General features: G+C 50.9%; 2 protein-coding genes across 2 annotated transcripts in view; one reads left to right on the top strand and one right to left on the bottom strand.

Moving 5' to 3' along the window:
• Positions 1-9,693, top strand: part of BSPRY (B-box and SPRY domain containing) — a 17,015-nt gene extending 7,322 nt beyond the window's left edge. The window contains exons 3-6 of the mRNA XM_004677417.2: positions 1,126-1,356; positions 2,706-2,731; positions 7,015-7,139; positions 8,334-9,693. Coding sequence (XP_004677474.2) covers positions 1,126-1,356; positions 2,706-2,731; positions 7,015-7,139; positions 8,334-8,860 — 909 coding nt within the window. The 3' untranslated portion in view covers positions 8,861-9,693. The remainder of the gene's footprint in view (positions 1-1,125; positions 1,357-2,705; positions 2,732-7,014; positions 7,140-8,333) is intronic.
• Positions 9,694-10,993: 1,300 nt separating this feature from the next.
• Positions 10,994-13,805, bottom strand: HDHD3 (haloacid dehalogenase-like hydrolase domain containing 3). The gene is made up of 2 exons (XM_004677946.2): positions 13,745-13,805; positions 10,994-12,258 (listed from the first exon to the last, which is right to left on the bottom strand). Exon 2 carries the CDS (start codon positions 12,131-12,133, stop codon positions 11,378-11,380), a length of 756 nt encoding a protein of 251 aa, XP_004678003.1. The 5' UTR covers positions 12,134-12,258; positions 13,745-13,805; the 3' UTR covers positions 10,994-11,377.
• Positions 13,806-13,904: the final 99 nt, after the last annotated feature.

Here is a 13,904-nt window from a genome sequence, read left to right as displayed (position 1 = left end):
TAGGGAAGCTCCATGTTTAGCAGCTTGAGGAACCTCCAGACAGTTTTCCATAGTGGTTGTACTAGTTAAAAATATGGAACGCTTCACGAATTTGCGTGTCATCCTTGCGCAGGGGCCATGCTAATCTTCTCTGTATCGTTCCAATTTTAGTATATGTGCTGCCGAAGCGAGCACAGGAATGACTTTTTTATAATAAAATTTTAAAAATAATGTAATAGTTTATTTTTACATCATTTTGTGCCTTTTTCCATCTCAGTTGTAATCCCCGAGGACTTCCCATCACCATTGTCTAGTGCAGTTCCCCTCCGTACCCCATTTTTTTTTATCCCATTCCCCACTTCACCCCCTGTAAAATGTCTCTGGTACATAGTTGTTTATTATTATTTTCTCCCCTGGTACTTTTTGCCCCTGCTATGAGTGATACCACCAGTATTTTTCCTTTTCTTTCTGGCTTATTTCACTCAGCATGATTTCTTCCAGCTCCATCCATGTTGCTGCAAAAGGCATAAGATTATCTTTTTTGATTGCTGAGTAATATTCCATGGTGTATATGTACCACATCTTTTTAATCCAGTCATCTACTTTTGGGCATTTGGGTTGATTCCATGTCTTTCCTATTGTAAATAAAGCAGCAAAAAACATGAGGTTGCAGGTGTCTTTTTGAATCAGTGTTTTTATGTCTTTTGGGTAGATACCTAGGAGTGGGGTTGTTGGGTCATATGGAAGCTTTGTTTTTATCAGTTTGAGAAATCTTGACAGGGATGATTTTTTAGGCCCTTCTATTCTTGCAACTGTGAGAGTCTCTCCTCAACCCCTGACCTTGGTGTTTCCAGCTGTGCAATAAGCAGGTAAGCCAAATAGCTCATGAAGCCAAGTTCTGCTTAGCAAGTCCATTCTGTGTCCTGTTTCCATGAGCTTTGACTTAGAAGTCTGGATCTCAAATTTCCTTACATTAAACTGTAGTTAGAAAATCTTAGGGCTGGGATGGCTTACGCACTGTTTCTTCCTTAAGTATGCCAATGTCAGGCACTACTAATTAAACTCAAAATCCTGAGTGAGGCCAGACCCTCCTAGTCTTTCCTGGAGGTTGACCAGAATCCAACCACTTGCTTTATCCTTTGTCAGAGCATGGCCAGCACAGCTCGGGAACTGGTCATCCAGAGACTGGGTCTCGTGAGGAGTCTGTGTGAGAGTGAGGAGCAGCGTCTGCTGGAACAGGTGCATGGTGAAGAGGAGCGGGCTCACCAGAGCATCCTGACGCAGCGGGCACACTGGTCCCAGGCACTGCAGAAGCTTGACACCATCCGCACCAGCCTGGTGGACATGCTTACTCACTTGGATGACCTGCAGCTGATTGTAAGTCAGGCATGGGTGTGGACACACACCAGTTGGCCCATCTCCCCAAAATTGTAGAAACATTGAGAATGTTTCTTGGTAGGAGGTGGTGGAAAATGATAATTTGGTATAGGGATGAGGCAGGGGAATTTTTTTTTTTTAAAGTTCCATATATGTATGCATACAGAACTGGGGCACAGGCCAGAGGTGCAGGGGCAGTGAGAGGACTCACCAGAGACAGAGTGGGGAGCAGAACAGGCAGATTGAAGTACACTGCTGAGGGGAGCAGCGGGCAAGACAGAAGAGTCTGCTGTGCCATGTGGGTCACCTCCCTGGGGGGGATCTAATTCACTCTGAAGAGGCTTTGCCTAGCTTCACTTCACAGTGCTGCACTTTAACCAATACTGTGCAGATTTTTATTTATTTATTTATTTTTGTACCTAGTAACTGTCCTCAGTGCCGTCTATGTGCTAGCTAAGCGTTGCACTTTGAGATGAGTTATAGGATACGACACTCAGTGACTCGAAGTTTTATGGAAGAGATGATGACATAAATTGATAGTTAAGATATGTGCGATGGTAGAGGATATCTCTGGGAGCTAGGGGCCCTACAATCCAATGGGATTGAAGGGAGTGGTGGTCAGGGAAGGCTTCCAGGATACAGCATCTTAGAACCTGATGTCTGAAAGAGTGACAGTAGTAGCTGTGTTAGAAGAAGTGGGGGTGGTGGCATGAGGTCAGAGAACAGTGACTACTCCAGGGCAGACAAAGGGGCCAGTGTAAAAATAGAGAGCTCATCTTTCCTCCTGTCGGCCGGAAGATACCAGGGTTACTATTTTGGTAATATCCTTTGAGAGCATTTTATATAGATCTGCAGTTTTCAGGGGACCGTGTGACATCTGAGTACATATACCAGGGAACAAGTGAGAATGTGGAGCAACTGAGCTGTCCCCTTGGAGCTTAAGTAGGCAGTTTCTTGGACTGTCCTGGATCGTGCCTGCGCTCCTCGCACGAGCACCTTCTGTCCTGAAGGCTGGTGTCGTCATAATGGGGGAGCAGAGCGAGCCCCGTCCATCCAGGGGCTGGCGGTGTTGACGGAGGAAGAGTGCTAGGTAAGGATGTGATTGTCCTGGAGTCTAGTTGAGAGAAACTCCGGACACCGGGGGCCGGGCAACTGATCCTTCTCAGTGTGTAGTGGGAGCGAGCTGAGAAGAGGAGCCAGTGCTTTGTGCTCGTCTTAAAGAAGGCGCAGGGCTTTTATTCTAGAGCCTCCGTGCACATGGAGCCCTCTGCACTAGTTGACTGTATCGTGCCTTGACTCCCTGGGAGGGTCTCTTTTCTCTTCTCTGACTCTGTTTTCTCTTCTCACAGCAGAAGGAGCAGGAGATTTTTGAGAGGTGAGTAGAGTCCCTGTAATTTGCTGGGGTAGTCATGGAAGCCAGGGTTGGAGGCCTCTTCCCAAATCCCGTGCATTCGGGCCCTCTGCTGCTGGGGTGCAGCTCCCAGGGGTGCAGCTGAGTGACTCCCCTGGAGCCACACTCGCTGGAGAGGGGTCTTCCGCCCCTAGCCTGGGGCTGTGGACTCCAAGGGAAAGCTGGTGAAAGACGTGCTTACTCATCAGGAGCCTACCGCCAGCTTCTTAAGTGTTATCCTAGTAAAAACTGTGCATTCACCCTACGGGAGGGGTCTTCACCTACAGATGAAGATGCTGGAACTCCAAGAGGGAGGGGAACTTGTGTAAGCCCCAGAGCTGAGACCGGGAACCACACCTGACCCCTGTTGCAGTGCTGTCTTTTCTGTCTCAACCCCCTTTCTTTGATGAGTCCTCCAAAGTTAAGCTGCGTTTCCAATTAAAATTGGCATCTTAGTAACGCAACAATAATAAAAGAGTTTCACCAGCCCTACCTGGGTGGTCCTGAAGAAATGAGCGCCAGCAGCCTGAGGAAATGGTCAAGACAGTGCAACTGGCCAGACAAAGAAATTAAATTCTTAATAACTGTGTGAGACTGAGGAACATCGTCCATTCATGTGAATTTTTATATTTTTATATTTGTTTCGATAATAATACATGTACAACCCCCTGGCTCAGTTTTAGCTGTAGATGTAGGTCTTACAGTTGTCCCTGGCTATAGCCAGGAGGAGAACATGTGGGGTGGATTTTATTTTTTGCTTTAAAAAATATTTTTTTTTAACCCAGATGGGATCATTTGCTGTTCTGTACCTTAGCAGGCTATCTTGGAATCTTTCTAAGCCAAAGCCAGTACATTTGACTTAAATTGCTTTTTAGAAGTCTGTGAGGTATTTCACAGAATGGAAGTACCCACATTTATTTTACCATCGCTTTTCTTTTTTCAAACTATTTATTTATTTATGCATACGAGAACCTAGGTGTAGGCCAGAGGTGCTGGGGTGAGAGGATTCACTGGAGAAAGTGGGGAGCAGAACAGGTGGATTGACTGAAATACACTGCTGAGGGGAGCAGTGGGATAGACAGGAGAGGTCTGCTGTGCCCTGTGGGGCAGCTCCCTGGCTGGGGATCCAACTCATGCTCTAGTGGCTGCAGACAGCTTTATCGTGCTGAGACTTAACCCCTTGTGCCACCAGGGAGGCCCCTTATTTTACCATCTCTTTTCTTTAAAAAAAAAAAAAAAAGATTTATTTATGCATACAAGCTCTGGGTATAGGCCAAAGGTGCCAGGGGGTGGTGGGGAGAGGTGAGAAGAATCACTAGAGACAGAGTGGGGAGCAGAACAGGCAGATCTACTGAAATCCACTGCTGAGGGGAACAGTGGGCAGGACAGGAGAGGTCTGCTGCAGCATGTGAGTCAGCTTTCTGGCCTGGGATCTAACTTGAACAGTGGCTGGTGATAGGTGGATAGTGCTGAGACTTTAACCCATGCACCACCAGGTTGGTCCTCAGGCACATTTTTTTTTGCAGGAATTTTTGTAAGTGTTCTCAGTCATTGTGGTTGGGGGTCACCAGATGTCCCTTTGACCCATGATTGGAAGTGTTAATTTTAATCACTCAGCGAAAGTGAGGTTATATCTTCATTATGAGGTTATATCTTGGGATCTCCCTGGTGGCACAGTGGGTTAAAGTGCAGCACTGTGAAGCTCTGTGTTCGATCCCCAGCCAGGCAGTTGATCCACATGGCACAGCAGACCTCTCCTTTCTCCCCGTTTCTCCCCTCAGCAGTATATACTTCAGTGGGTCTGCCTGTTCTGCTCCCCACTCTGTCCCTGGTGAATCCTCTCACCTTCTTGAAACTCTGCCATGTACCCCAGTTCTTGTATGCATAAATAAATATATTTTTTTAAATACGGTTACATCTTTCCTTTTGTAATCGATAAGCAACCTGGGAAATACTTTGTTTAAATAGCCTATTTATCATCAACATTTAACTCAATAGTTTTAGCATTCACCGATGGTTAGTGAGTGAACAAAAAAAAGTGAGTAATTAAGGTAGGGGTAGTGAGTGGATAATCCTGCCCACATTTATTCATTTCCTTATTGTTAATTCACTTATTTAGTGTCAATGTAACCTCATTTTTTTTAAAATGGGTTGAGATTTTCGTCGCTTGTAATTACCTGTTTTTTTTTAAAGATATATTTATTTCTGCATACAGAACTGGGGTACAGGCAGAGGTGCAGGGGCGGCGAGAGGCTTCACCAGCTCTTTCTGTTGTGGCTGCAGCTAGTTTCATAGTGCTGCACTTTAACCTATTGCACCACCAGGGAGGGCCACAATTTAACGTCATTCTTATCAATGATTAATCAATGAATTTTATTCAGTGCACTACAATCCACTATTGATAACTACTCATTTCGATTTTCAAGCTGTCCCAGATTTGGTCAGGCGGAACCCCTTCATGCTAGATCCTTATCCTTCTGTGATCATTCTCTGGGTCCTTTCTTGCTTTCTGGAACAAGATAAATCCAACTTTCCCTGTGAGCAGCCTCCAAACAGCCATACACCGTTTCACTTGTTCGGTGCTACAATGCAAACAAAGTTGTTTGAGAACTGCTAAATCCATACACTATGGCCAATCCTACCACTTCAGATTTGTTTGTAGTTCTTTGTGCCTTTAGGCCAAGGCCTAAATATGCTCTCCAAGTACTGTGTTCCGAAGTCATTGAGTCCTGACTAACTGGAAACTCAAAATATCTTTACTGGCTCCAATTTTGGATCCTGCTCACAGCTGGGCTGCATTCTGGCCCAGGCATTCTGGCCCAGCGGGGCCTTGCAGTCAGTGTCTGAGCCCCATCTCACTCCCACTCCTCGGGGCTTGTGGGTTTTGTTTTGTGCCACCAGGCAGCTGGACCAGCTGGTTCTATAGACTCTAGTGTCCACCACTGCTGTCAGCACACCCTGTGCTGACGGCTCGGCACTGCCGGACGTCAGACGCCAGAGGTGCAGGGGCGGTGAGAGGGTTCACCGGAGACAGAGTGGGGAGCAGAACAGGCGACTGAGAAGTACACTGCTGAGGGGAGCAGCGGCAGGTCAGGAGAGGTCGGCCACGGCTCCTCGTCCCTCCCCACCGGAGGCCTGGCGCACCACCATACCCAGCCCCGGTGCTTTGAGAAGAGGCAACAGACCTCTCTTGTCCTGACCATAAAGAGTCTTTGTTACCAAGCTGCGCTCAGCTTGGCTCTGTTCACCTCATTCCTCCAAAGTCAGGGGAGTCAGTGAGTCGCAGTAAGCTGACATCCTTCAGGAGGCCACCCCTCACACTCCCTCCCCTCCTTCATCTATGGACCGAGCCAGGAGATTTGGAGAGAGTTGTATTCTCAGAACTGCTGCTGATCTCAAAGCCAAGTTCAGCTTAGAGGTGATGGGAAAGCTCTCTCAGAACCCCGTCCAGAGACATGCAGAGCTCTGTGGTGAATCTTCACTTTGCCCTCTACCCCTTTGGGAAAAAAATATGTTAAACGGTGCCTGATCTTCAGCTTGGGTTCCCTTCCCTCCTTCCTTTCTTCTCCTTCCCTCCCTTTCTCCCTGTGGCAAGACTGGAACTCACCCCTCCCTTTTAGCTGAGTGCCTCTTCTGCACCTCTCTCCTTTCCTGTTACACCGGATAACAACTACCCCCCGGGTTAGAGCAAAGATGAAATAAGATTCTATACAGAAAGCAGCAAGCCCAGAGTCTGGCTCCTTAGTAAATGGCAGTTCTCCCCTCCTAGGACTCTCATGTTCCTCTCATCCCTGCAACAGAACTGACCTTCCTGCAGCGACTGCAGGAAGGGGTTATGACTGATTTATGGTTGGCAGGAAGCTGGTAGCCCATCCCTTCCCGAGAGATGCCTCAGCAGAGGAGTCACTGTCCCTTCTGACCCACGAGAGCAATGGGTTTTGCCTCAGTAGGTTTAGAGGGCGGTGAGGTTTCCTCTGAGCAGGATGGTGGCGTGAACCCCTGTGCCCAGGGGTTCATGGCACCCTTGTTCTGCTACTAACTCACCAAGAAAAACTTCCCATGCCTCTGCAGAATGGACCACTTCTAAGTTTAAATACTGGCACCACCCTATACATCACCCCACTCTGCCTTGCTGGAACTGAGGTTCCTGGGAGAATGTCTGTGTACCCTTTGGCTGACGTCCCCTTTAGGTCCTCTGCCTGTCACCCTGTATGGGCTCATATATTTCCAGAAGCACTGAATCTCTGTTTTTTTTCCCCCTTGCTTAGGACCGAGGAAGCAGAGGGCATTTTGGATCCCCAGGAGTCGGAGAAGTTAAACTTTAATGAGAAGTGTACTTGGAGCCCACTACTGACCCAACTCTGGGCAACAGCGGTTCTTGGGTCCCTCTCAGGTTAGGAACTGCCAGAGCCAGGCCATTTGGCACACACTGGGCTTCTGTCCATTTGTCTGTCTGTAGTTTACTGGGCCATGCTGGGGCCTGGCATCTGGAGTGGTGCTTATGCAGCAGTGATGCTGGGTGCAGGCTTGCCCGTAGAGCCAAGGCTCTGGACAGGCCTGGGGAAGCTGCATGGCCAGGTCCTTCCAGCTTCTGGACCAAACAGCTCTGTAATTGGGTTTAGGATAAATCCTTATCCTGTAAATCACATCCTCCTCATGTCCTGCCATACTGGGCCAGCTCGATATTATTTCTTGGAAGCCTACTTTGCTTTAGTAGAGATAATTGAGGGCCAGCTAGCAAGCATCTGGGCCAAGAATCGCGCTACCTAGATCCATCTTACTTACTAAATGTGAACTCAGCTGCCCAGAGATCTGTCCCCAGGCCACAGAAGTGAATATGACATGGTGTTCTGCCTATAGGAATTCCCACCTAGTGTGGGGGCTCTCCGAGCCTGCCCCCCTCAACCCCTCCCGCCACCCCCATGCTGCATGGGAGATTCTGCACTCAAATGTAGTCTTTTCGGGACTCACGGAACAATTAGGTTAGGGGATTAAAGATTTTTCTCATTTTTAACCCTTCTTTCTGCATGTTTTCCTTAAAATTCTAGTACAAGCCATAGCTCGTCTACCCTAGATTCTGATATCAGTGCCTGATTTTTTGGCAGTTGGAAACTGCCTACCTGATGCTTTTTAATATCCAGGAGCTGTGTCCCTAGGACAAGTTTGATCTTGAGGCCACAGAATTGCTAAACCAGAGTCAGGAGGATCAGTGTGATGCCAGCCCCAGGAACAAAATGCTGAGTTTGCTACCGACTGGGTGACTGGGTGTGTGACCTTGGACAACTCACTTCTCTCTGCACCTTATTTCTATCAGAATTTACAGAGGAGGGACTTGGGCTTATAACTATTATTATCATGACCACAGCTTGCTGAACACTTGCAGGTTAGGCACTTTACAAGTGTCAGCTCATTTGATCTTCACATCCCTCCTGTGGTGTTCTACTTTGACCCCTTATTTTATAGATGAGGAAACTTAAGGCTCAGAGAGACTAAGTGGCTTGTCTGAGGTCACACTGTGGTGAGGGACCCTCTGCTACCCGGCAGAACCAGGTGAGACATGAGGGAGACTCAGAATTCTTTCTGGCAGGTACCGAGGATGTGCGTATTGACGAGAGGACGGTCAGCCCCTTCCTGCAATTGTCAGATGACCGAAGGACCCTGACCTTCAACGCTAAGAAGTCCAAGACCTGCACAGACGGCCCGGAGCGCTTTGACCACTGGCCCAACGCCCTGGCGGCCACCTCTTTCCAGGCCGGGCTGCATGCCTGGGTGGTGAACGTCCAGAACAGTTGTGCCTATAAGGTGGGCGTGGCCTCAGGCCAGCTGCCCAGAAAGGGCTCCGGCAGTGACTCCCGTTTGGGCCACAACGCCTTTTCCTGGGTCTTCTCCCGCTACGACCAGGAATTCCGTTTCTGGCACGATGGGCAGCACGAGTCCCTCGGGCTGTTGTGCTGCCCGGCCCAGCTGGGCGTGCTGCTGGACCTGCAGGCTCAGGAGCTGCTGTTTTACGAGCCGGTCTCGGGCACCGTGCTGCACACTCACCACGCCTCCTTCCCCGTGCCCCTCTTCCCGGTCTTTGCTGTGGCGGACCAGGCCATTACCATTGGCCACTGACCTTTGGCCCCAGGGAGCTGGGTCTACCTGCCCCACACTCTTCCATTTCTATCCAGGGGCTGTTTCTTGGCTGTTGCCTGGGCTTAAGGGGCAGCACCGGAAGGGGTGGGGATGTTTCAGATCTGGGTTCAGTTGCTGAACATTAGGCATCTCCCGGGCAGGGGACCTGCTGCTCCCTGGGCCTTAGTCTTCCAACCCCACTGTGCACCTGCCCCTCTGAAGGTGTCCTACTCACTACTTTGTCGCCAACATGGTGTCCAGCGCATAGTGAGTATGCAATAGGTACTTGGTGAGTGAGCTGATGGAGGGAGGGGTGGATGGATCTATAGTGACTGGTATCCAGGTTACTGGGTACATGTAGTAGATTCTTCTGGAGAAGCGCTGCCTTTCAGCTTCCTGCTCACCAATGTGTAGAAATGATTCCCTGGCAGGCAAGCCTGTATCTGAAGCTCTCTGATCTCAATTCAGTGCTTCTCACACCTTTTTGACATGGGCACATAAAGGAAATATTTTTCTAGACTACAAGGCCAACCATGGAAGGAATTCAGAACTCCTGCCAGGCTGCTCATCCCCTAGCTCCTACCTAGCCCCAAGAGGGTCCCATCTCCAGGCAGCCTGACAATAGCACCACCACTGGCAGTTCTGCCTCAGACCTGGCAGTGACTCCAGCCTGCAGTCACCGTGGCAACAGGGCTTACTTCTCCCCTAGGTCACCGATGAGGGCTTCTAGCTAGCAGCCCTGCTGGCAAAGCAGGGTGAGGGCTTCTGGTCAGAAGAGCTGAGGGAGTGGGATCAGCCTTAGGGATCATGCACGTTATTAAAGGTTTTGAAAGGCTGGAAAACTCCATGTTTGCTGGTCACTGGGCAGGCACGGGATGCTGGCACCTTCGGGGTCCAGCGTGGATCTTAAACCTGCATTGGCTCAGCAGCTATCGTCTTCTCACTCCCATTCACATTCCCAGAAATGAGGGGTGGCAGCTCAGCTTGTACAGTCGTGAGAGCGTGGACCCCGTGGGCAAGTCCCTGCTCCTCACAATCTGTTTACTCTGGAAACACGATTCAACAATCTTCAACTTTACGTTCTGAGCCCAAAGATGGGGAGGCAGAACTCTCCCCTCCCTACCTTAAGTGTGCTTGATAGTTGGCTTAAAACACTGGCCAGATTAAATCCAGCCCACAGACCTAAGGGCAACTTTCTGGTTGAAATGATTTATGCGACAACAGCTCACCACCTGTGTCCTCACGGCCTGGCACGTGGGAATTAATGTCGAGTCACTTGGCCTTGGCATCGGGCCCCAGGCAGACAGAGCCAGAAAAGGTTTGGCCAAGTCTGAGCCTTTGCCTCTGCCCTGAAGCCTGGGTCAAAGCCAAGCTCTTCTGCTGGGCACCCAAAGGCCCCTATGTCATGCCTCCCAAACCCCCCTTCCTAGGGGGCCTTTAGTCCACAGCGGCCTTTAGTGTAGTTCCTGGGCCTGCTGCAAGGCCTGCCCAGCTGTCCACCACCCTCCATGCATGGTCCACTCCAGAGCACACCCTGGCTGCTGGCACTTGGAACATACTCGGTGTACGTGCCTCTGTGTTCTTTACCTGTGATAGACAGCTCTGCTGCCATGGTGTGTGAGGAAGGGAAAGGCAAGAAGAGACTGGAATTTAAGTCAGCCTACTTTAATCTCCAGCAGTTCTCACCTCCCTCCACTCCTGCCCCTCCAGCCCTGGCTTCTGACCCCTGGTGCCTTCCTACCCCGACGCTAATCCCAATCCCAATGGCTGCCGGGCCCCTCGGGGGTGGCATACTCCGGGGATTGGCACTGTGCTCTCACGTGACAGGGACCCCTTGCCACCTGCAGCCTAACAGTGAAGTCAGTGGGTTCTGGAGCCAGATATGCCCAAAGCAAACCCCAGCTCCCTCATTTCCTAGCTAGGACCTCAGACTACTTGAACGCTGAACCCCACTCCTCATTGCTAAGTGTGGGTCACACCACCTCACCTGCTAAGTGGCTCTGGGAGTTAGCGCATCATATACAGCAGGTTTACATCAGATTTCTTCTCATGACTAGAGCTAGGGTGTCCCTTATCTAAAACTTTAAGCACAGAATCCTTGCAGTACCACTTAGGACCCTGACTTTCAAACTAAGCCTCTAAGGCCACAGTGAGGTACCCTAGACCTCTGTTTGAACCCCAGCAGTTCGTTTTTTCCCCTGTTTGGCACATGGGGTCTCCCATGATTTAGGCCTTGCTGCAGAAGCAAGGTTTTTAAGAACCTAGGTTTGATGCTAGTTGGGCCTTCCATGACTCCTGGAGGTGAGGGGAACTCAAGGTAGAAAAGGGACACAGGTACGATGAATGAGCCACCTCAGAGACCAGGAGCTGGTTAGAGGGGGCAGGGCTGAAAGCCCCACACACACTGCGTTATAGTCAGTGTTTCGGAGGCAGCAGGGAGAGGAGCAGAGGCCGAGTCTCAGGAGGGAAGGGGCTCCTTGTCGCCAGCATTTGCAGGGTCCAGTTATTTCTCCAGACTCAACTCCTGGGGGGTAAGCCCTCCAGGCGGTCAAGGGCAGGCAAGAGATGGGGCAATGAGGGGAGGATATGTTCTTGGGGTACAGCATCCTTGATTAGAGAGTCCAAAGGCCCTGGACCAGTCACCAGGAAGCTGTGCATGCCTACGGCCCGTGCCCCCTGGTAATCACAGCGGTAGTTATCCCCAATATGGGCTGCCACCTCCGGCTCCACTTGTGCAAGCTGCAAAGCCTCGTGGAAAATGCGGGGGTCAGGTTTGGGACAGCCAGCAGCCTCAGAGGTCAGCACAAAGTCAAAGTGTTCCCGCAGGCCAAGACCTGCCAGGATGTCCTCCAGTCGCCGGTCAAAGTTGGAGACCACTGCCAGCTTCAGACCCAGCTTGCGGCACCCTCTCAGGGTAGCCTCGGCCCCCTCCAACACCTGCCAGGTGCAGGGGCTGCTGAAGTCCTGGTACAGCTGCTCAGCAATGGGGGTCACCGCCTGGACATCCTCAGCACCTGCCAGGTAGAAGGTCTGCATGACCACATCCAGCCACCAGCGGCGGGAGGTGAGGCCCTGGCTCAGGCCATAGTTGGGGAAGCTGTGGCTGTGAGTTTTGTATGCCTGCCGGAAGGCTTGTCCCAGGGCCTCGGCCTCCACCTTCAGGCCGTGGGCCTGGGCCTGGGCGGCGTATTCCTCGCCAACCGGGCGACGGAGCCTGAGCAGTGTGTCCTTCACGTCCCACGTCAGCAGCTGTATCCGCAGCCGGTTCGCCATGGGTCTGCAGGGGGAGCCACGGCCACACCTGGTCACCTCAGATCGTAGGACCTACAGGTCTTCTCTTTCCAGGCCTCGTGATTCCATCTGGTAGCAACCAAGAAACCGCTTCATAATATGGGATCCTGGAATAAGGGACAACAGGTGAGGTAGAAATTCAGGTGTTGGAGTCAGAGTCCAAGGTTCTTATCCTAACACTGCCAACTCACTGCATCTCACTCTAAATCTGTCTCCTCATGTGAGAAGCTCTAGGACCCCAAACTCACAAGATTATTGGACTAAATAAGATCGTCTGTTCATTTCACAACAAATATCTGAGCACCTATTAAGCCGTGACTGATTCTGAAGATTTGGTCAGATTTCCAGCCCTTGAGACATTTATAGGCACTAAAGAATAGAGGATACAGATAAATAGAAAAATGACTTATTAGTCACTTAAGCATGAAGAAAATGGCATGTACCGAGAGATATAAATCCAGAGAAGCCAATCTAGTTTATGGGAAACTTCTTCAACGTGAAGTTTCAATGACCATCTGAAGAATGACTAGCTGGGAAACAGGTAAGTGTTCTTGGTGCTGGGAACAGCAAATGCAAATATCCTGAGGCAGAGCATGAAGTCTGGTGCTTTAGGTAGAGGCCAGATCTGCCAGGGATCTCTAATGATGGCTCTTTTTACTGTTTGTAGTGCCGAAAGACAGAAGGGTCCTTCAGACCATCTGATGAACCCCAGTTTATCAGAGCCGGAGGGCTGATATTTACCCAATTATCACAGTGAATCGGCAGCACAGCCAGGGCTAGAACCCAAATTTCTGGACTAGAACCCAAATTTCTGGACTCTGGCCAATGCTCCCATGACTTATACACATTTAAATAAAAAAAGAAAAGCGAAAAATCCTGATACTGTTCAACCTACACAACATACAGGGCAAAAGGCAAGAAAGAATAGCCTAGTCCGACTTGTCTCTAAGGACCTCTGAGCTCGGCTTCATCTTTTACTGGAGAACCAACGAAAGGATTACTGACACAGCGCACGCACTCCTTAGCCTGATGTCCTGACTGGGCGCAGCTCCTCTCCCCAGAGAGAGCTGGTTCCAGACAACCAAGCGGTCCAGCTGAAACCCCAGGGATCAGAGTTCAGGGGGCAACAGTTGCTGCTGGAAGATCATGGCTGGTAACTGGGAAGAAGCCTAAGAGGAAGTTTGTCAAATTTAAGTCAGTTTGGAACCGAAGGAGAGCCCTCAAAAAGCCCCTCTCGTTTGGTAGGTGGGTAGATGGCGGCAAATCGCCCAGTCTCGTGGGAAGCACCTGACACTGCTTAGACTCGACTCGGACGACCGTTCAGCTCCCCACCCACTGCGTTTTCGATTTCTAGAAGCCTGTGCAGGAAACTCGGCTGCAGGCCAGATCTGCTCAGCGTCCTCCAGGGACAGGGGGCCGCAAAGTCCAACCGATCGCCCAGTTAAAACAAAACCCCTCCCGCTGCGGTTCGCGGTGCACCCCGCGGGAGGGAGGGAGACCTGGGGACGCTGGCCGCCACGGCACCCCTGGGTCACCTGCTCAGCTACAGCGCGCTCCCACGGCGTGGCGCCAGCCCCCGGGGCCCAAACCCACCTGCCAAGCCGCGGTAGCAGGAGGCCGCCGCGGCACGCACACGGGGAGAGGCGCGCAGACGCCCGGCCGCGGCGCAGCCCCGCCCCTCGATAACCACGCCCCTCTATGGCCCCGCCCCTCGTTAGCGCCGCCCCTCCTCGGCCCCGCCCCTCGCCCGCTG

This window comes from Condylura cristata, unplaced genomic scaffold, assembly GCF_000260355.1.
Source record: "Condylura cristata isolate star-nosed mole 26May11 unplaced genomic scaffold, ConCri1.0 scaffold00006, whole genome shotgun sequence".
Taxonomy (NCBI): Eukaryota; Metazoa; Chordata; class Mammalia; order Eulipotyphla; family Talpidae; genus Condylura; species Condylura cristata.
The sequence above is the reverse complement of the archived record's forward strand: the minus strand, read 5'-3'. Positions and strand labels throughout refer to the sequence as shown.